The sequence below is a fragment of the Streptopelia decaocto genome (assembly GCF_964273445.1).
Source record: "Streptopelia decaocto genome assembly, chromosome: 13".
Lineage (NCBI taxonomy): Eukaryota > Metazoa > Chordata > Aves > Columbiformes > Columbidae > Streptopelia > Streptopelia decaocto.
This window is the reverse complement of record NC_138668.1, coordinates 2,553,083-2,573,172: the sequence shown is the minus strand read 5'-3', so window position 1 is coordinate 2,573,172 and position 20,090 is coordinate 2,553,083. Positions and strand designations below refer to the sequence as shown.

The 20,090-nt window shown below is 48.2% G+C and overlaps 1 protein-coding gene and 1 long non-coding RNA gene across 2 annotated transcripts; one reads left to right on the top strand and one right to left on the bottom strand.

The window, feature by feature from the left end:
• Positions 1 to 620: 620 nt before the first annotated feature.
• KIF19 (kinesin family member 19) lies at positions 621 to 19,668 on the bottom strand (the record flags this gene model as incomplete). Its single annotated transcript, XM_082064674.1, is given in 22 exon segments — positions 621 to 1,990; positions 2,432 to 2,536; positions 2,980 to 3,133; positions 3,403 to 3,432; positions 3,436 to 3,849; positions 4,231 to 4,336; positions 4,439 to 4,581; positions 5,290 to 5,411; positions 5,583 to 5,853; positions 6,443 to 6,614; positions 7,456 to 7,648; positions 8,454 to 8,607; positions 9,272 to 9,394; positions 10,235 to 10,387; positions 11,125 to 11,319; positions 11,917 to 12,042; positions 12,261 to 12,397; positions 12,986 to 13,073; positions 13,980 to 14,090; positions 16,788 to 16,868; positions 19,151 to 19,297; positions 19,660 to 19,668. Coding segments are annotated over 22 exon segments (3,111 nt in total). The 3' UTR covers positions 621 to 1,913.
• On the top strand, positions 14,455 to 16,234 carry LOC309445817. The gene is made up of 3 exons (XR_014185355.1): positions 14,455 to 14,594; positions 14,720 to 14,809; positions 15,058 to 16,234. It is a non-coding gene; the product is annotated as an uncharacterized lncRNA (long non-coding RNA).
• Positions 19,669 to 20,090: the final 422 nt, after the last annotated feature.

Genomic DNA, 20,090 nt, shown 5'->3' with positions numbered 1-20,090 from the left:
ACCCCAAGACCCGGCGCTGCCGGTTGCTGGAGCTCACAGTTAGATACAGCCCGTCTCAAGCTGTTTCGTGGAATAAACCCCAGCCTCTTGGGTTCTAACCCAGCAGCCTTTATCAGGAGCAAAGTACAGATAAGTGGAGACAGCAAGGCTCGAAAATGCTGCTTGAAAAGCAGCGGAGTTTAAGATCTTTTTGCTACTCCTGTCATTTATGATCAAGGAGAATCAAATCAAAAGCCATTAGGCCAGCACTGAACATGAGCACAGTCCCACTTTGCCCAGGAGATGGGCTGCAGCCTCACCTCCAGCAATTATCAAAGCTGCAAATGGTAATTTACAGATTCCACCTCCAAGCTCTCAATCCCCAACTTTTACATTTACTAGCAGACTTAAAATGTAGGTTTTACAAACATGGAAATTAGCACATCACGCAGCACCATGCTCTTCACAACAGCCATGGCAAATTACCAAACTCCTTGTTACACAACATCCGTCCCAAGATACAACCACAAACTGATGTGTTCTGCTCAAAGGTCCCACACTCTTCGCATGAAATAGATCCGAACCCTGCAACTTTTCACAGTGATTCAGCCCAAAGGTATTTAGTAGAGATGCACACGCTTGGAAAAACTCAGTTTTCTCTTACTTCTGGTCTTTCAGTGCTTGCGGATCAGGTGAGGTTTTGTAAATAGAAGCTTGGCTCAAGCCCTGCTGCCACAGGCTTGTTTTACACAACAGCCTGTGCTTATCTTATCTGTGTATCCCTTTTTTAATATCTTTGTTTATGTGAAAGTGTTAGCCTCAGGGAACAGGTTTTCCTGACCTTAGGACTCTGCAATCACACCCCTTCCTGCTTCATTCATAAGGAAAATTGGCTGCTTGCTTCTTCCAGCTTACGCACTTTTATTGCATCCCCCAATCAGAGTATAAAACGCATTTTATAAATACAAGTAACTTAAGCTTTCTCATCCCTGGGGTGAGCTACCATCATCTTCTTAACAGGTAGCAAAGCAAGAGGCGCAGAGGGACAGGCAGCGTGCACACAGGAGAATGCTTTGCAAGTGCTGCTGCTGTAGAAAAAGGTTTATCATCCATTTGAAAAATGCATAAATACACCTGAGACTGTCATCTTAGGTGCTTCAGCAGACCTAGGAGGAGGCACGGAGTCACTAGTTATCCTGTGGAATGATCAGAACCTCTTTATTTGCAGCCTATTTCAAAAACAGGGAAAGCAGTTCCTGGTTAGAGATATTTGTTCCAAACCCAAAACCTCATTCTTGCGGTTTACCAGGGTCTTCACCTATCACCGTGCTCCTCCTCCCGGCTGCAGGCAGATCCGGAATGCTCTGCAGATGGAACGGAGTTGGAGCAATCATCTCTAGCTGCTCTCACAGCCAAACATCTGCTCACCCAAACAGCATTCCAGGCTGGCGTTACACCCCCAGCTCCACAACAACACACAGGGACAGCGGGGAAGGAAGGGGAAACCATTTCTCAGGCATTTCCATTTGGTTTTAATAGCCAGAGTGCCTTTTGGATGTGTGGGGGGTATTCACACTTTTGTCGCGGGGAAAAAGGTGGCTCAGGCTCCATACTGACATCTTCTGTGAGGAGAAGACTGCTGGGAAAATGAGGTTTTCCTCTCCTCTTGGACTCTGTTAACACCCTGTTTGCCTGAAACTGCAGCCAGCAGCTAGAGCGCACAGTATGGACGAGAAAGACTTGCAATACGGATATAGAAAAAGTGATATACAAAGTATAAGGTCCCTCTCTCCCTTGCTAGCCTTCCCTCTGCTTCTCAGCATCACAACACAGAAGCAACAGATTTTAAGGCACACACCCATTTCTCTGACTTCAAGTAGTCCCAAAATCGCAGTCCCTTGGGGCCACGGAGAGTTCTGCTCCCCCAGTAACCTCTATTTAATCTTCAGCTGGTTCCCCCAGCGGGTGACCGGCTGCTGCTTTTGCCGACTGCTGGCACCATCTGCAGGCCCTGCAAACGAGGGAAGATGAAGCACTCAGGTTTCTCAGGCTCCAATTTGAGTCTCATTGCCAGTCAATAGGGGGAAGAGACAGATCGTTGCAGGCTGTGGAGGGGGGAGTTTGGCAAAGGCACTAGGATCTGCACATCCTTGCTTTAAGAAAATCCCAAGGCGACACTTTTCAGTGGCAGCAGTATGTTGTCACATGGCTAACCCACATTAAACTTTGTACTTCACATATGGATTAGACTAGGATTATGAACACCTCCGAAAATGTTATTTTATCTTCCTAAGAGGTTATTTTTGGCTGAAAACTTGGCTGTAAAACTCCTCCCCATGTGACTGTGTTGCCAACTGGACTGTTTGTGTTGCATTTACAGCTCTGTAAGTTCAGTGATGAAGAATATAGTGGTGCCTCCTGAGCCAGCCAACCTGATATTTCATGTACTCACCCTTGACTTGCTTCTGTAGGACCCGTCCTTGGATGCGACCAGCGTTGTTCTGGATGGTGCTTGCAGGACCGTTGTCTTTTGGCAGCACCTCTAGTGGAGTCCCCTCTATCAAACACAGGGAGAGCTTTGTTACAAGTATTGGGAGCAGAGCAGGGTTTAATAGCATTTTGCAATGCATGGGTTGCTAATAGCTAGCAAAAAAAACTATACCACTGTAAATCAAAAGCTAACTTTTTTTTAGTTAATAAGAAAAAGAGAAGAAAGAAAACTAATTAACATCAGTAAGCACCCCTTGCCAGAATGGGGAAGGATTCTGGCTAATTTCAATAGGATTTGGGTATCCAGTTCCCCTAAGCTCATCCTGGCCTTGTACGTCTGCACTAAGCAAAACAACTGAAGCTGACAGACGATCAGTGCAGCCTGTTGTATCTTGGTCTTGATCAGATTGCCAATAGTTTTGATCATTAGCCTTTACTCTGGCTTATTGACAGTCCATCTTTTCCAACAGAGCTGGTGCAGGATGTCACCAGCGGCTCTTTGGTCCCTACCTGAGCGGTGGCCGACAGGAACCTTGACCTTTGCGGCAATAGATGTGCTACTCGAGGCTTTTGACTGATGGAAGAGCCTGGCTTGGCACAGGTGGCTCTCACAAGCTTTGTCTGTATTGGGGCTTGAGGGAGTCCAATGCTTATCTTTTGAGGTCTGAAACACACCGAGTTGAGTTAATCTCAGCAGTGATGTCTCTCACCTCTGATCGTTGCGATGTTGTACCAAAAAGATCGCCGTCCCACCTCACTGGCCTAGCTTGCTGTTAAGGCAGGAGGTCAAGTGCATTATGGAAGAATGTAACTTATTTCCTCTTGCAGTTTGAACTATGTTTCTCTTACTGAACTTAAAAACCACCCTAGCTCCACTGGCTCTACGCCTTCTGCTCAACTCATCGCCTTTAGAAAGAAACACAAAGGACCTACTCTGTGGAAGTTTGGTTCGAGAGAGTGAGATCATCTCATTCTGGCTGTCCTCTCAGCAGACATCGCCTGGTGTCTGCAGCTCCTCAGTGCTCCCCTGGCTGGGGAGCACAGCTGGCTCGCAGCTGCAGGCTCTGACAGCACCCCCCCAGTGCTTGTCTGACAGCCTGGGCTGGAACTGACCTCCAGATCCTTCGGCTCAAGCATATCGTCCTCAGAGAAGCGTGCTGAGGAGACCTTGCTCCCAGGATCTCTGCACTGGGCTCTGGAACGGCGACCGGCTGCAATGAGGGAGGTGCTTTTGGTGTTGGCAGCAATTTCCCTCAAGGTCTCCAGACTCAGCGGAACAGCAGCGGTGGCCGCGGATGACTTTTTGCCATGCAAGTCTGGGGAGACTGGGGAATGCAGCCTGGGAGTCATCTTTCCTACAGCAACACCTGTTGGTTTCTGCTCAATAAATAAATAAATAGAAGGCAATTTTAGCATAATTTGCTTTCCAATTCAAAACTTATGCTTTTCTCATGGTTACAAAATGAATCATCCAGTGACCAAAGGACCGATGAGCTCCTACCTCCCCCTCCTGTTCCAGGGTGCTGAGTGAAAGGTGGCAGCTACACCCTGACCTCTTCAGTAAATCCCAGGCCTTAAACCCCCTCTTAAGTGAATACCAGGCCTTAAACCCAAGGCCAGTGCTCTAGGTGTGATTGTATTGTCTCCCAAGGTATCTTCCTCACGTACAACAGATTCAGCTGCTGTGCATGTTCTACCATCACAAGAGGAAGGTGCTGTCCACAACACATGTGCCTTGAATTCAGTTCCTGCCACACTGACCTGCTGAACTAGGCTTTTTGGCAAACCAAACAAAGTTGGGCTGAGATGGGTATCCAGAGACCCCTCCTTCCTGCAGGGTGTGGGTCTAGATGATCTGCAGCTGCCACTGTTAAAAGAATATGCCAAGAGGTTAACAGGTGAAAGCCCAGAGCCACCAGGTCCCCATGCCCTAGAGAATAAGTCTGATAATGAGGAAGATTCACATTACCTGTCTGACTGAAGGGTGATGGAGGGAATGTCAAACTTCACCCCGCAGGGAAGATGCTTCATGTTCACAGGTAGACCCTTTCTGATCTCATCTTTATTAGGATCCAGATGCTGACTTACATCCAGAGGAGGACTGTTGTGGGGCTGCAAGAGGGGGGAAGAATGAGATCTCCAGCAGATTTTTCTCACCATAAAGCCCCTCCGCTACCCCAGGCTCTCAGCCTGTGGTCACAAAGACACTCTTGATACCTCATGTGCTCTTCCATAGTTCCAGCCACCTGCAATTTGCTCCCCCCAGGTGGAAGGACACCTGACGTAATTTAATCTCTCATGTAACAACATGACTAGCATTAAGTTTATTATTCAAGGTGAAACCCAACTCCTTCCCCTGTTCATTCAAGGCAATCATAATAAATAGGAGATGCTGGTGCTTGGACTCCCTGCTGAAGACTGGTGATTTCCTGGCAGCCATTTACTGCTTCAAAACACAAGTTTTCCAAAGAGAGAGGCCTGCGAGGCCTTTCCTGCAGGACAGACCTGAGGAGCTCAATAACAACTGTGCCATGAGCGAGCAGAGGCCTCCAGCTATGACAATCTCCTTCAGCAGTCACTTGGAGAGTTGCATGTTTGGCCATCTAGCCGTGCCTGGGTCATTTTCCATCACTAAAAGCCGTGTTAATTCTCTGAGTCAAAGGCAAGCAGAGCAAAGCTCCAGGGAGACATGATGTTCATAAAACAAAGCTCTGTACAGCTGCTGACCGGCACGAGGACCCAGCCAGGCGTTGGGTGCGTATGAATCTATGGCCATGACACAAGATTGTGGGACAGCGTGCTCCAGCTGCTCTGCCTTACCCTGAGCATCCCGGACAGCACTGAATGCAGCACAAGCAGGCGGCTCAGCGTCCCCTCCTCCAGCTCAGAGAGGTGCAGCTGCTGTAACCTCGCCAGCATCTCTGGGACAGGAATGTTCTGGGCTGGAGCAGAGATGGGCAGGGAGAGCTAAAGATCACTCCTGGAGGAACAACTGAGAATTGTGAAGCCATGACACCCAAGACAATGTTTTCTGAGTGGATTGCTCTCCCCTTTAGCATCAGAAAACAAAGCTCAGAGATAATGGCACAGCAGGAGCAAAGGTGATGCTTTACCTTTTATCAGCGCCTGCTGCTGCTGAATTATTTCTTCACAGAGTAGCATGTGCTGCTGCAGTTGCTGGATCACAAAATCCTTCTGGCATAATAGATTCTCCTTGTACAGTGTTCTCGCCTGCAGGTCTGTGTTGCCAAGCTCGAGCTCATGGGCTCTGCAGAGGAGCCTTAGAACCTCCTGCTGATCGTCACTGGTGATTTGTCTGGGGAAAAGCTCCTCCATCTGGGAAGCTTTTTCCTTGGCATTTGCTAAGTGCTTCTCCAGCTCTGCCTGAAAAAGATAGGGCATTCTCAAGGCAGTTTGGCTTCTCGGGATAATAAAGGCATCGGAGCAGATCTCTGCTATGTCCTTCACACTGAGATTAAAGTAACATCTACAAAGAGTATTTTGCTTATTCTACTGGCAGCAACCACGTTTCAGTCATGGCAGATATGACCAGATGCACAGTCCTTGCCTAGTGGAACTCACACATGTTAATGCTAGTTACCAGAAAAGCAATCACCAAAAGTGATTACCAAAACATTGAACAACCAGTGAGTGAAAACCCCTCAAAATGTTCCTGAAAGGGGAAATGGGAAGAATTAGCTCACTTATGGGTGTGCCAGCTCAGTGAGTGTTTTTCCCTCATCCTAAAAACCTCAGGGACAGAGGCAGGATGCAAACATCAGCGTTCCCGTGCTGCTTCCTTCAGCAGCCCAAGGCATTGAGGCGTCCAGCTGCAATACAGGTCTCATGCTGCTTTTGCAGTGCCAACCCCAGACCACAGGAACCTCTCTGAGTTACGCTGCTGCCATCCTGTCCCACAGCCCGCTGGGCAGAGCTCAGAGTTGTGACCACAACAGCACCTTCACCTCCTCACCTTCAGGGCCACCGTCTTGCGGTGTTGTGCCAGCAGCAGGTTGATCTCTTCTCTTGCTACTGTAACTTCATGAGGTTCAGGTGAATCTATGATACGCCCTTCTTTGTCTTCCTCCTCCGTGCTTTCATCTTTCTTCTCCTTTGCTGCACCCTGAGCCTTCTCTCGTTCCCAGCTGCCAGGAAAACAAGAAAGGAACCTCTGGGACATGGTGACATGACTCTAACGATGCGTGCATAGCCCTTCATTGTATCTGTCCAATTTCTTCTTGCATGACAGCAGCAGAGCTAGTTAGCCCAGGCTGCTCTGGAGCTGGACAAACCATGCAGAAGAGTGCAATTAGCTTCCTCCCGTTTGGAAGTCTAAGAGATGGGCCTCCTCTTTGATCTTTGCAAGAACAGTGCTTTTCCCCACCTCATCACAAATTGCTGCCTATTCACAGGTACTTGTTGAATACATTTAATGTCCTGAAGACAAGGTGACTGGACCGTGGAAGGACCAACAATCACAGTCTGTGTTGGCATCCAGTTTTTCCATTAAAACACAAGTTAAAGAATAAAGTCCAAATAGCAGTGAGGTTTATACTTTCAGTCTTGAGCTTAAACTTGATGCTAGAGGTAGCTGGTTGCCTTATGGAGCCACATCAGGCGATCACACTGCAGCGCGACACCCCGTGCAAGCTGCAGTCTCCTCACAAGCACCAGGAGGGATTAGGGTTGTGTTTCTCAATAGCAGAAATCACCTGTTGCAAATATAGCACCTTAATCTAAGGCTCAGAGTCTCATGGACTTAAGCCACCTTAAATCCCTGGGTACCTTTTGCAGACCACCACCCTCCCAACTTTTTCCTTGTCACATAGGTAAATATCAAACCTACACTTGATCTTTCCACTTAAACAACTAAATAATCTTTTTAACAACATCCTTTTGTCATTTTTATTGGAAGGGACCATGGGGTGTTAGCATTTCTCATGGTGAGTTTGTAGGTATGAAGCTCAAAGCTAAGGAGCTACTCACTCTGTGATTGTTAGGAGGTGCCTGCAGGTATCAACGTGCAGCTCAATGTTGGTGTTCTCCAGCTCCATCAGGCTGTGACACGTCTCCATTTGCTCCCTGAAGGCCCCCAGCAGCTGCACCCGCAAGGCGTCCATGTCTTGGCCACTGTGTGCCCCAGAGCCCTGGTGCCCCTCTGCTGCAGGAAAAGATATTCCTGATCTCATGTTCAGCCCAGTAAACTACTGCCAAGTACCCACAAAACGACTCTGGGACCAAGCCACTCAGTCCTTGTGTTACGAGGCATTTGCTTGTAGGACTCTGCTTCATTCTGCAGTCCCTTGAAGTTAACGATGTGCTTAAGAAACCTGATATCTCTTTATGATTGTATTATTAGCAATAAACTGGTCTCATTGCTAATGCTTTTGTGAGTGTTAAGAAGATACTGCATTGCAGGGACATCTCTTCCCCCTTTCCACCCACCAAAAGGTATCGTTTTTCTGTGCTTGTTATCTAGAAATGACCTTGGCTATTGGTAGCAGAGGCCTATTATCCCTCCTATCTTCTCTGTCAGAGAACCTGACTATTTTTATTTCATTCCTTGCTGGATTCACTGACAAAAGGAACAATCCCCAGGGCAGAACAATCAATGTTTCAAAAGCTTCGCCCTGCCCCCCCCCTCTGTTTTATTTTTTGTAATGAAGTGCAATGAACCATATGACAGAGCTCCGTGTCCTGACGCAGCCGCAGAGCCGCAGTGACGCGGGCCGCAGGCTTGGTCCCCTCGCTGGCAGAGCCACCACTTGATATCAAAGCTCTTTTCAGGGGCAGGTTTGTGAAATTTAACAGATTTTAATGTTTAGGAAAGTGCTGAGAAGGTTGAATGTGTTGTCCAGCATCACACAGCATGCCAGAGGCAGCCATAGGGTCCCACCAAACGCCACCACCACCTGTCCACACAGCTCCTCTGTCCTTTCTCTTTCCTCTCAACAGCCCAGAGCAGTTCTTGCTCCTGGCTCTACCTTGCAGATTCCCAATGTCAGATGTGACTGCGCTTTGCTCCTTCTCCTGGTTTTCAGCCCTCGCCTTCAGATGCTCCATGTCCCTGTGGAGGTCTGCGATGATGCTGGTGTATTGGTCAATGGGGTAGGGGACATGCTGCAGGTTACATTTGACCTGGTGAACGAGAATAAACGAGCATTTGTCCCACAGCCTGTTATTTGTAAAACAGCTGCCAACAAAGCTGTGCTTTCAGTTGGAGGGGCACCGAGTCCTGTGACGGGGGAGAATTTTCCCTCATGAATTGGGAAACTGTAAAATAGTGGTTTTCCCTTATTCTGGGAGATTCCCAAAAGGTAACAGAGAAAAGCCAGGGATACAGTGGCCACAGGGAAAACAGAGATCCACAAAGAGTGAAAGCCCTGTTGCATCTTCCTCCACCCCACAGGCCTCTCCACTCTCCCCATTTTATTCCTCCTTTCTGCAGCCCCTCAGTTCCGATTCCAGGTCCAGCATCCTCAGTGGGACATTCCCCATACATTGTCCTCCCAATAGTTGCCTTCCATCCATCATTTCTTATGTGCTGCACCCAGGTCCATCCCAGGCACATCATCCTCTGTCTCTATTATTTTGCTCCCTTGTTCTGACCCTTGTACTCTTCTCATTCATGACCCACACAACTTGTTTCCTGCTGTTCCCTTCATCTGCTTCTCTTCTGTCACACTGAGCCTCTACACCATCCTGGAGTCTGTTCTCCCTTCACACACTACATTTTCTACTTCCACTTCACAAGCTTTTAGTCTGTACCTCCCACCTCTTTGCGATTTGTTTGCTCATTTACCTGTGTCTTGATGTTTTTTGCTCGATAGGCGTAGATCAAGGTCATCCGAGACTCTTCAAAGGAGGTACTGGCCGGGCTGATGTGTGCGATCATAACAGTCCTGCTGTTGCCCCCTAATGAGTCCTGGAGGGATGCAACGTTGATGTGGTTAGTATGGACATGACAGGGATTGCCGCTCGGTTGTAACCACTGCAGCTCATTGAGATTCTGGTGGAGAATCCCAATTAGGAGTGAAGGAAGTGCTGTTAAAAGTTCGTCAGGGCCTCTCTCTATCAAAAGCAAAATCAATAAGTAATTAACTTTCTACAAAACAAGATTTTTTGCAAGAAAATATCACAGTTTCTATAAATATACGGGCAGCTTCTCAATGCTGTTCGCAACAGAATCCTGCCCTTTTCTCCACCCTTCTCCTCCTCTCCATCCCCCAGAACACACACCTGGCAGTGCCAGTGGTAGCTCAGCACTAAGGCTTGAGGTGACGTTCGTAAATGAAGTTGTAAAGGATTCATGAAATAACCAGTGTAGCAAAGAGCCTGTCTGTGACCTTTCTGACTTGCTAAGGGAGAGATGACTTACATGATAACACATAGTCACTCGCAGTCTCTCTTCCTGCCCCAACAACATCCAAATTTATTGGCCAATTTCAGCCAAATCTCATAGGAGGGATGAAACATTCAAAGGCAGTAAGATCATTACAAAATTAAAAAAAAAAAAATCACTTATCACCTGCAAGCTTAGAGACATACGACCCAAATCAACAGGATTTCCTTAACCTTGTAGGAGGCCAACATGTTTATTATAGAGACAAAACTGCCCGAGTCAGGCCCTGATTGCATTGCAAAGCTCAGGCAAGATCCCAGAGGAGGGTTTCAAGCTGGACAAAGACAATGCACAGAGATATTCCAGGATCAGCTCTCAGGCCCATCTGATTTGAGTGGTGGCACCAGCAAACACGGGTTGTACCTTCAGCAGGCGCGTGAGTTTGCTGTCTCGAAAATTGACAAACTGGGCCCGGCTCCCCTTTTTCTCGCTCAAAGCGTTGATGCAGTTGCCCAGAGCCAGCAGCGAGCGGTTGATGTGGGCTCCTTCCTTCATCCTCTTGCCCTGGTTCTGAGTCTGTTGGGAGGCAGGACAGACAGACAAAGCACACGCTTCAGAACGGGGGGGTCTGCGCCTGGGGAAGATGTGCAGCATCACTGGGGTCAAGGTTTGGATGGCAAAGCAACGCCTCCTGCAAAATCAACTTGAAAGCGCAGGGTTAAACCCCACTCTGAGGCACAGAGGTCCTGGTAGGAGTATGTTTCTTGGAAAAGACGACCCAGCTCTGACCTCTTGGTTCTTAAAAGTTAGCTAGTAATTACCTTCTAAACATTATTTCAGGAATCAAGATGCATAACTACATCACTCAAAACATCCTGGTCTCAGTAGAAATACCCGTTATGTAAAATCTCTCTGCCTCAAATCACCTCCCTGGGTTCCAGCGTTGCCTCCTTCCCCCAGGAGCCAGCTGCCTTGTTTTGCACCCACCAGCCTCCCTCTGCTCCGCTGGTACCGGCTTTCTCCGACAGCCCAGCTGATCCCTGCCTAACAGACCTCAGCTTCTCCTTAGGTGTGAAATTCGCTGCTCCTTTTTCAGACCAGAGAAAAGGCTGCGCTCAAAACCTATTTTACATTTTTCCAATTATACTGGTTGGTTTAATAAAAGATACTACCAACATCCTCAAACTTTGTCTTTAATTTCAGGCCGTCTCAGGTACAAACTACTGCTATAAAGCAACAGGGAAACACACAGTGCTGGTTTCCCCAGGGCTTGCAGCCTGGTCCCACCAAAAGCTGCCGAGCTGCAGCCGTACCTGGGCTGCTCTCTCCGACCCGGCCAAGTCGACCATGAAAAGCTTTCCAACTCGCACTTCCTCGCCCGTCGCCTTCCTGCGGCTCTTCTGCGTCACGGTCACCTGCAGCAGCGCGTGCGAGCGGGAGGACGTCTCGTTGGCGGCGGTGGGTTCCTGTGTGCGTTGCTTGTTTCCTTTCATCAACAGCTGCATGATCTAAACGATGCAGAAAAGCACACAGAGGCGCAGCTCCGCCTGAGCCGTAGTGTGATGTTCCCCCAGGCTGAGCCCCTCACCCAGGGCACAGGCAAACTGGTCCTGCTCACGCTAACAGGGCTTTTGCTCTTGATTTGCCCCAGGTCTCCCCCTTTGGCTTGTGAACTTGTTGGGTTTGGGGCTGTTTTCCTGGCAAGCCTATTTATCTCGTATCCAAAGCACACATAGAAGTGCACATCACTGTAGCTCAATGAGGTTTCATTATTTCTTCTCCCTCTCCAAATGGCTTGTTGACACGTGTACACAAATCAAAGCGCTCTTGTCCTTCCAGGAAAGCAACAAGCACCCTGGGAGAACAGAGCTAGCAGATTAGCTGGGGATTGTAGCCTGGCTTCTACCACTCACACAGCTCCATGATCAGCCCTTTCCATACAATTCATCATGTTAATCCAGCTCCACCAAGGTCCTGCTACACAAGGTATTTGCTGTTGAGTAAGCCACGGGTAATGGGAAGTGTCATGAAATTTTAAATCACTGTTGCATGCAAGCACAATCCTCCTCCCTTTCTCCTCACCATGGACCCATAGCCCCAGGTACCTCCTGAGCATTTGTAGTGGAGACTTCTGTAATTCCTGCTATCTGGATGCTGCCTCTGGGGTCCTCTCTCAGGTCTAAGAACCCTGAGGATGGGTTCAGGAGGTCGCGGATCACTTCATTGTAGATCTGAGGGTAAGAAATGAGGGGTTGGTGTGAGACTAGCATTGGGTCTTTAGATCTGCAAAGAGGGTTGAATTAATCCTGCGTTTCTCTGGGGTGGAAGGGAAGATTCAGATTGCACAGCCCAAGGGGAGGGTTGCGTGATGGAGAGACTTGGACATCCCGCTTCCCATCACACCAGCTCCCAGGGGCTTGCGGAACCCAAGGCAACACGGACACTTCACCTCCAGGTAGGACATGGAGACGCTGTAGTCCATCTCCTCGGTGGTACCTTCAAGGGCTTTAAAGAGGTCATCAAGAGTACGGATGTAAATCCCCGGCTCACAGTCCGTCCCCAGCATCGTGTAGGTTTTTCCTGTGCCTGTTAAAGATATAAAGAAAAGCAGCAAAGACCAACTTCCACGTGAGCAAGTTTCCACAGCAAATAAAGCCTGGTTTCCTCCTGATTTCTGTCCTTCATCCCCAAACATCTCCCAGTTACTCTGGTTTCTCAGCCCGCAATGACAGTGCTCAGGAAAGGCATGGCGAGTGCCTCCAAAATGGAGGGCTTGCAGATGGGCAGAAAGGCAGGTTAGCTGCTCACCTACATGTTCAGAGCGGGGCTAGAAATATATTTTCATATATTTTCTAGTCTATAGGTGCTTTCTATGGCCGCATTTGTTCTCCTGAGATCAGTCTCCAGCATTGCACAGACACCCTCATTTCCTCCTCGTTAATGAAAAGATTTGTCTCCACTGAATTCCATCCCAATTATGTGACTTCTCGAATAAGGCAGTTTTGTCATTACTTCAGCATTTAAGGGAGATCCACGCTTCCCAATGACAATGGTATTTTAACACTTCAGTCTTGTCCTCAACAGTAAGCAATTAATTGGCATTACAGTTCACCTCTGATTTGTACAGAGGTGGTTTATTCATCTGGAGCAGCACAGCTGCAGGGACCACTTTACCTGTTGGACCATATGCAAAAACAGTTGCATTGTAGCCAGAAATGACTCCTCCTATCAGGCTTTTGGTCGTGGACACATATACTTCCTCCTAATTCAGTCAAAAAAAGCATAAACTTATGGTCAGGCAGAACAGCTGTCCAAATAATCTATATCTAATTGCATTAATTCCCTGTGATTTTCTCGCTATGTCTTAAAAATGTCCTGGGCTTTGGAACCATTTGTGAACCAGCTGAATTTTGACACATCATCCAAACAAGCAGAAAGGCACAGAGGTTTATTGAATTTTTCTAAAGGCAGGCAAGATGCAGGAGCGTACTGAAATAAATATCCCTACATTTGATTGCTTGTCTTGGACTCTGAACACGGAATGCTTCGTTTTTCCTTTGTGTCTGCTGAAGAAGGGAGTAAATTCTCTCCCTCACCTTATGCTTTATTGAGAAACGCCACTGGGCCCCCAAAAATGTCTTAGGTAGCGTACTTGGGGGCTAAAGTTTCATGTGAAGGAACACGCATGACTGAATTTCTCGTGAGAAGCAAGGCTGCGGTCACCATTATCACAAAACGCAGGTGCTGATGAAATCCTCACGCTGCACCTTGCGTCTGTCTGCAGAACACAGCTCGTTCAGGGCACTGGAGCTCAATTATGGGCCTGTGAAACAACAGAGGCCCAGGGAAGAAGCGTGTGAGCAATACAGCCAAACAACGTGACAATGATCTCACTCACAGGAGACCTCGGGGACAAAGCTCTTCATCCCTGCGGGGCTGTGTTGAATCTGGGGAGCCCCGATGCAGGAGGGAGAGGCAGATTGAATATTGCGCATCTCCCCGCAAAGGAAAAACGTCGCAGTTGTCGCCTTCAGCACCGTCACCTTTTATCTGGGTGACACGTGGCCTCTGGGATGCGTGGGTCTACTCACCTGCCAAAAACATTCATCTAAGCAGGGAAAATGGTTCTAATGTTAAGCCTTTTGGTAAAAAAGGGGAAGGATGTTACCTGGGTTGCTCTGTGATCAAAAACCATGTCAAATACAAATGTTTTTTCTCGGGATCTGTTAGCTCGCAAGATGTCATCTGGGTCTTCACTTGGATCCATCAGGACCACCTTCTGTTATAAGATAAAGTCAGAGAAATAACGGTTATGTCTGGGTTTGGTTAACAGTCTGACAGCCCCGTCGCCACCGCATCTCTTGGCCAGAGGAACGTTGCACTACAGCTTTATGCTTATGTGCACAATGCTGAGGCCAACAAGCGTGGTTGTGCAAACGATGTCACAACTTCTGTGATTTGGAGAACAAGTAGCTGCTGCAAAATGCTTCGAAGGTCCGTTGTGCAGTGAAACGGCCGCTGGCATTGGGTAACAGTGGTGGTTATGGGGATGTGACAGCCAACCAGCCCCGGTGCCAGCAGGGGGATGGGACTCTTACCTCAATTTTCAGCCAAGACTCAGACAGAGGAGCTGTGAATGAAAAGACTTAAGTTCCTTGGGAGCAAAAATAACCCAAGTCATCTTTCCACAGCCTTTCCTGCAGAAGGACTGATAGAAAGATCTGCATTGCTCAAGGATGGAAGCTTCATTCAGTTTCTGAGTTCTATGAGGGAAAAAACAAAGGTGGGAGAGGAGTTGCAGCAGGTTACAGAATGGATTCTGTTTCTTTTCAGTCTCTTCGGATCTATTTTGGTGCACAATTATCACAGCATACAGTTACTGCAGAGAACGGTATTCTTTCTCCTCAGTGAAATGGCTCGTAAGGAGATGCTCAAGCCTCAAGGGGGGTCAGAGAACCCTGCGCCTCCAGCTCCAGAGCAGCTTGCACCCTCTCCCAGGTAAACAGATCATTAGAGGAGCAATTAGAGCACAGATCAACCACCACTTGACACACACAATAACTGTATTGGGTGCCAGGCATGGGAGAGGAACAAGTATTGAGGACAAGTGCCTACGGGTGTTCAGGAAACGTCAAAATTTTGGTTTTTCTTTTGCATTACCTGCTGAATTCCAAGTCTCTAACAAGTATCTCAAGTTTTGATCTGCAAGTTTTCAATTATCAGAATTATTTTTTTAAATTTTTCAGTTTTCACTGGTCCGGCTGGGGCCTTAAAACCTGGAGCAACACAAGAACAAACTCCAGAGGGAATTCCTGGTTGATCCTCGGCGGTGGCATTTGCCTGAAAAAGATGGGCTGACATGTAACCATGTTCACGTGCAAGTGTGAGCACCAAGAGCAGAGCCTGGAGAAAGAGGTCAGCACGTTTCCTTCAGAAATCTGCCCTGGAACACTTTCAGGTGCGTTTTACTGATTGCTTGCAACATCCAAATCTTGCTCGCAGTGTAGCAATGCACCCGAAAGCACCGTCCTCTTCAGTCTGGCGCTAACACCTGGGCAGTATTCGAAAAGCATTAATCTTCTGCTATTGCACGGAAGCATTAAAACATAACAAGACACTAACACAGTCAGTTATGAGTTAGGATTAATAAGCCAACAGAAGCAGCTCTAAATGAGTTAGGCTGGGAGTAAAAATAGCAGGGAACATGATGTAAATGAAAATACATCAAGAAATCCAAGTACTTCAACTGCCCAGTCGATTAATTTGCTTTCATAATTACAGTTATTTGCATTATTAAGAGAAATTCATTCTTACGGCTAGAAGTTACTCAGACTAATGTAATGCAGATTTCCTTCCCAGATTTCCATTAGAGAAAACAGATCTCAGGGCAGATGATGCAAGTCTGAATAAGCTGTATAAAAAATAAGCTGATATCCTTGTGAGGTCAATGGTTGCTTTTAATAAAAGAACAAAATTTTAAAAGGATGGTTCACTAGTAAGGTGCTAAGCCGAAAATACATTTGTAAGATAACACAAAGAGGAGAGATTCATGCTCTTTGCTTCTGAGAGCTGCTGTCATTTGACTATTGCATAAAGACAAGATAAATTACAGACTTAGCGTGCATTCAGAAAGGGTTCAGAGAAAGATCAGCTGAGGCAAGACAGAAAACAATGGCATTTACATTGGAAAAGAAGGTAAATAACATTAAAAATAAGTAAAAAGATGTAGAAAAGGTAAGTGGGGACCTCCTGCAGTCCCTGCCGCTTAAAAAGAAGAGCAAGAGTTGAAAGATGCAGAACTGGAGAAGAGCAGCACCATGTGCCCCTCAGTTCCAGCAGGACAGGGAACTGCTGCAGAGAGTCCAGCGCAGCCACCAAGATGCTGCAGGGAGTGGAGCATCTCCCGTGTGAGGAAAGGCTGAGGGAGCTGGGGCTCTGGAGCTGGACAAGAGGAGACTGAGGGGGGACTCATTCCTGGGATCAATATGGAAAGGGGAGTGTCAGGAGGATGGAGCCAGGCTCTTCTGGTGACAACCAGTGATAGGACAAGGGGCAATGGGTGCAAACTGAAACACAGGAGGTTCCACTTAAATACGAGAAGAAACTTGTTCCCAGTGAGGGTGGCAGAGCCTGGCCCAGGCTGCCCAGGGGGTTGTGGAGTCTCCTTCTGTGCAGACATTCCAACCCGCCTGGACACCTTCCTGTGTAACCTCAGCTGGGTGTTCCTGCTCCATGGGGGGATTGCACTGGGTGAGCTTTCCAGGTCCTTTCCAACCCCTGACACTGGGATTCCTGTTTACGGGAAGCTGTGTCCCCGCTCTGTTCCATAGCAAGGCCGGGCGCTTTGCGGGATTTGAAAGTGAGTGTTTGCGTGGGAACCAGAGGGGCCAGAGCCCCGTGGGGTCTGTGCGGTACCCGCGGGGCTGGCTCCCCGCTCCCCATGGCGGGGACGCTCCAGAGCCCCAGCACGACTCACCTGCTCGCCCACCCTGCGCGCGACGAGGGCAGCTCCCTCCTCCGCTTCGGCCTCGCTGAGGGGACGGATGCGAAGGGCCACCTGCACACACAGCACACACGTGGCTTGTGCGTGCCGAGGCCACCCGGCCTTACCTGCAACACGGCTCAGCTCTGTGTAAGCACCAGCGATATTTACAGCATCTTGCTGCATCTCTTCCGCTGATCAATCTTAAAACCTTAAACTCTCCAAGCCCTAAGCTTAAGGAAGTCGATAAAGTTTTAAACCAGTTAATTCTCCCACGGTTTACACTTTTATCTTGACAAATTCTTCCTCCCTCTTCCCGTGTTTCTATCTCTAACCCAGCAAGGCTCCAACTGATTGACAGAGAAGGCGGCAGAATGAACTGAGCCGTGTCATTGCTGCTGCCACCTCCAGAGGTCTGGGACTGTGGTGCCAACAGCCACAGAGCTGAGCATGCCTGGAGAATCCCCTGCGCTCCCCAAAACACTGATTAAAGTTATCCGTGACAAAGAAAGGCAATTGCATTTCACTAAGTACCCATTTTGTTTAATCCCGGGTAGCAATCATTATGAGCCTGTTCTACCAGATCAGAGCAAGCTGGCCCTGATCTGTGCAGGTCCCGCGGGGTTCCTCGGAAGCTGGAATTCCTGGCTGGACTGCAGCAATTATAAAGTAGCAATTAACTGCCAGTGCCTTGTGCTACAACTTAATCAGCCAGAAACCCTGCGCCCCACTTTGAAACACAGGCGATAATTTGACTCGAAGATTTAAAACACACAGGCTGTATGTGTCAGTATTAATAACGTATAAGAGCACATAACGTTTCAGGCTGTTTATAGGTGAAGTAAGTGTGGTGTCATGGATCAGCTGTGGGATTAGTTGGGCCCCCTGAAGCTGGGGTCTTGCTCTGGCCCCCACTCACTGCAGCTGTGGACGAGTTGCACAGTCCCAGATTCCAAACCTGTACACTCCATGGAGGGTCTCCAGAGAACACCAATTCAAAATCCCACCTAAAAAGCTTCCCTTGGCATCTCAGTTAATAACAGAGATTTGAAGGACTCTATTTTCACCTTTCCATAGCTGTTTTCCCCTGTATAAAACACAGCAGCAACCCCTTAGCAGCTCCTGACAAGAGAGCTGATGCTGATAGAACACTGCATAATGCACATAAATGATGCCATCATCAGGAGGGTGTGCAGTTATCCAAACAGACTTGTTCTACAGCCCCACCAGTCACAAGCAACTGGTTTCTATAGGAACCAGATTTATTTCCACAATAACAAGTCAAGCTACCTGTCAATTTAATGAGGGTTTCATGAACAGCTCTGGTCTGGAGCACTGTAACAGACATTTTTGAGCAGTTCCAGCAACAGCAAAGGAACATTTCTTCACAGTGAATATTTCAGAGTATGAAGTGAGCTCCTTGGCTTTAGATAACTTTTAATATTTACAAGAACGCAACAATTAACGTCATTATCTCCCTAAACGCATCTGAGAGACGCTGTTAAAAGCGTCTCCTTCCCATGAGCTGAACTCATCTTAGAGGCATTAGAAAACATTGTTTTGCACACCACAACCCCAGGTCCTGCAGGAGGAGCAGGGCACAGCGCACATCTCCCTTGGACAACCTTCACCTCCAGAATAGTCCCGTTAATCACTGCATTGGGTAACTCGGGCCACTGAGGGTAAGAAAACAAAGCCAAATAAGCAGCATGTGGAGACGGGTCACACCAAGTACCGAGGCTTTTCCTTGCATTAGAGAGGAATGCAAAGTATTCTAGATATTATTGACTTTATTTTAAGCAATTCCACTTTGAGCAGAGGTTTCTGTGTGTGCCCCAGCCTTGTTTCAGCACATTGTGAGAGTAATGCTTCAGTTTAACTGAGAGCCACAGGGTTGAAGGTTGAAACTTGGGGAAGGATTACATTTTCAAAGCATTCCTTTTACTCTGATCAACACAGAGAGATGCCAAGGTCCTGGAGCAATGGTGAGGACTCAGACAGGAATATAATCCCAGCTGCTTATTTGGGTTCTGAGTGACAGATTCATAAGAGACAGACACACTGAAAAATCACTGTTTAAGGAAGACAAACAAGCACCACCTGCCAGGTTACCCAGTCTCACCTCCCCTACTACATATTTTTTTTTCCCTCTGCAGGACACTAATACCCAACTTTTGCCTTAAATCACACACAGCTTTGCACAAAGAGATCAAGTCTGGGTTTTTTCCTCCGACTGGGGCAGCGAGCCCAGGAACACCGGCAGCCAGCTGGCAAATACAACAGGACGGACACTGGGGCTGCGTGTGACCCAGCTGCTCCTCCCCATCCCACGTCCTCCCCTACGCGAGCGGACTCACCGTGAGCTGCTGCTCCTCCATGGCCGAGCTGTGTGCCGATGCCAGCGCAGGGCTGGGCTGGAGGTGCGTGTCAAACTGGAGCCCAGAGGCAGGAGCTGGTTCAGAGGCAGCAGCGATCACCCCAGGAGAGGCAGCGCCTGCGCTCCCCTGGGGGAAGAGACTGCGGGGACAGCAGAGGCAGCGGCAAAACAGCGAGCTCAGGGCAAGGGGGGCGGCAGAACACTGCCTGCCACCACCGCACCTGGGGTGGGACACGGCGAAAGGTATCAGGATATGCAAAACAACCCACCTGCCAAGCCCAAATTAGTTCTTTATGTGCAAATCTGCCCACACACACCCTTGGTGAGCAGGCCACAGCCTTTTTTCTGCCCTCCAGGATGCCAGATTTCTCTCAGATGCCTCCGTCTCTTAAGATCAAATATGTGGCACAACCAGGTACAGGGATCCACACTCCACCAAATGTTGAGCAAGAAGCACGCTGGCCCCTCCAGCCTTGCACAGGAACTGACAACAGCCATGGAGACAGTCAGGAAGGAGTTTGCTACCTCCCTGAGCAAACGTCCATCTCATTGTCACTTCACACAGTGGCATTTCACGGCTCCTACGTTCAGGAAGGCAATCTGCAGCAAGCACTGAACATACGAGCTGTCTCTTGGCTGCCTCCAGCTGAGCACGGCCCAAAGAGTAAGTTCTGCGTAAGACTTAAAGACTAATCCAGTAATTCCTGAGGCTACTATCAGCTTGCAAATAGCTGAAGAAATCCCCTCAATTTTCTAGTCACTCCACTAGAGTGAACAGGTTGTGGCAGATTAATGAGCTGTACCATCACTGTAAAAAAACACATCACAACACAAAACAAGAAGAGCCATGAGGAACTGGGATTAATAAAGAGCCAAAGGAACCATATAGTCAATATAGCAAACGCACTCCTATTAATGCG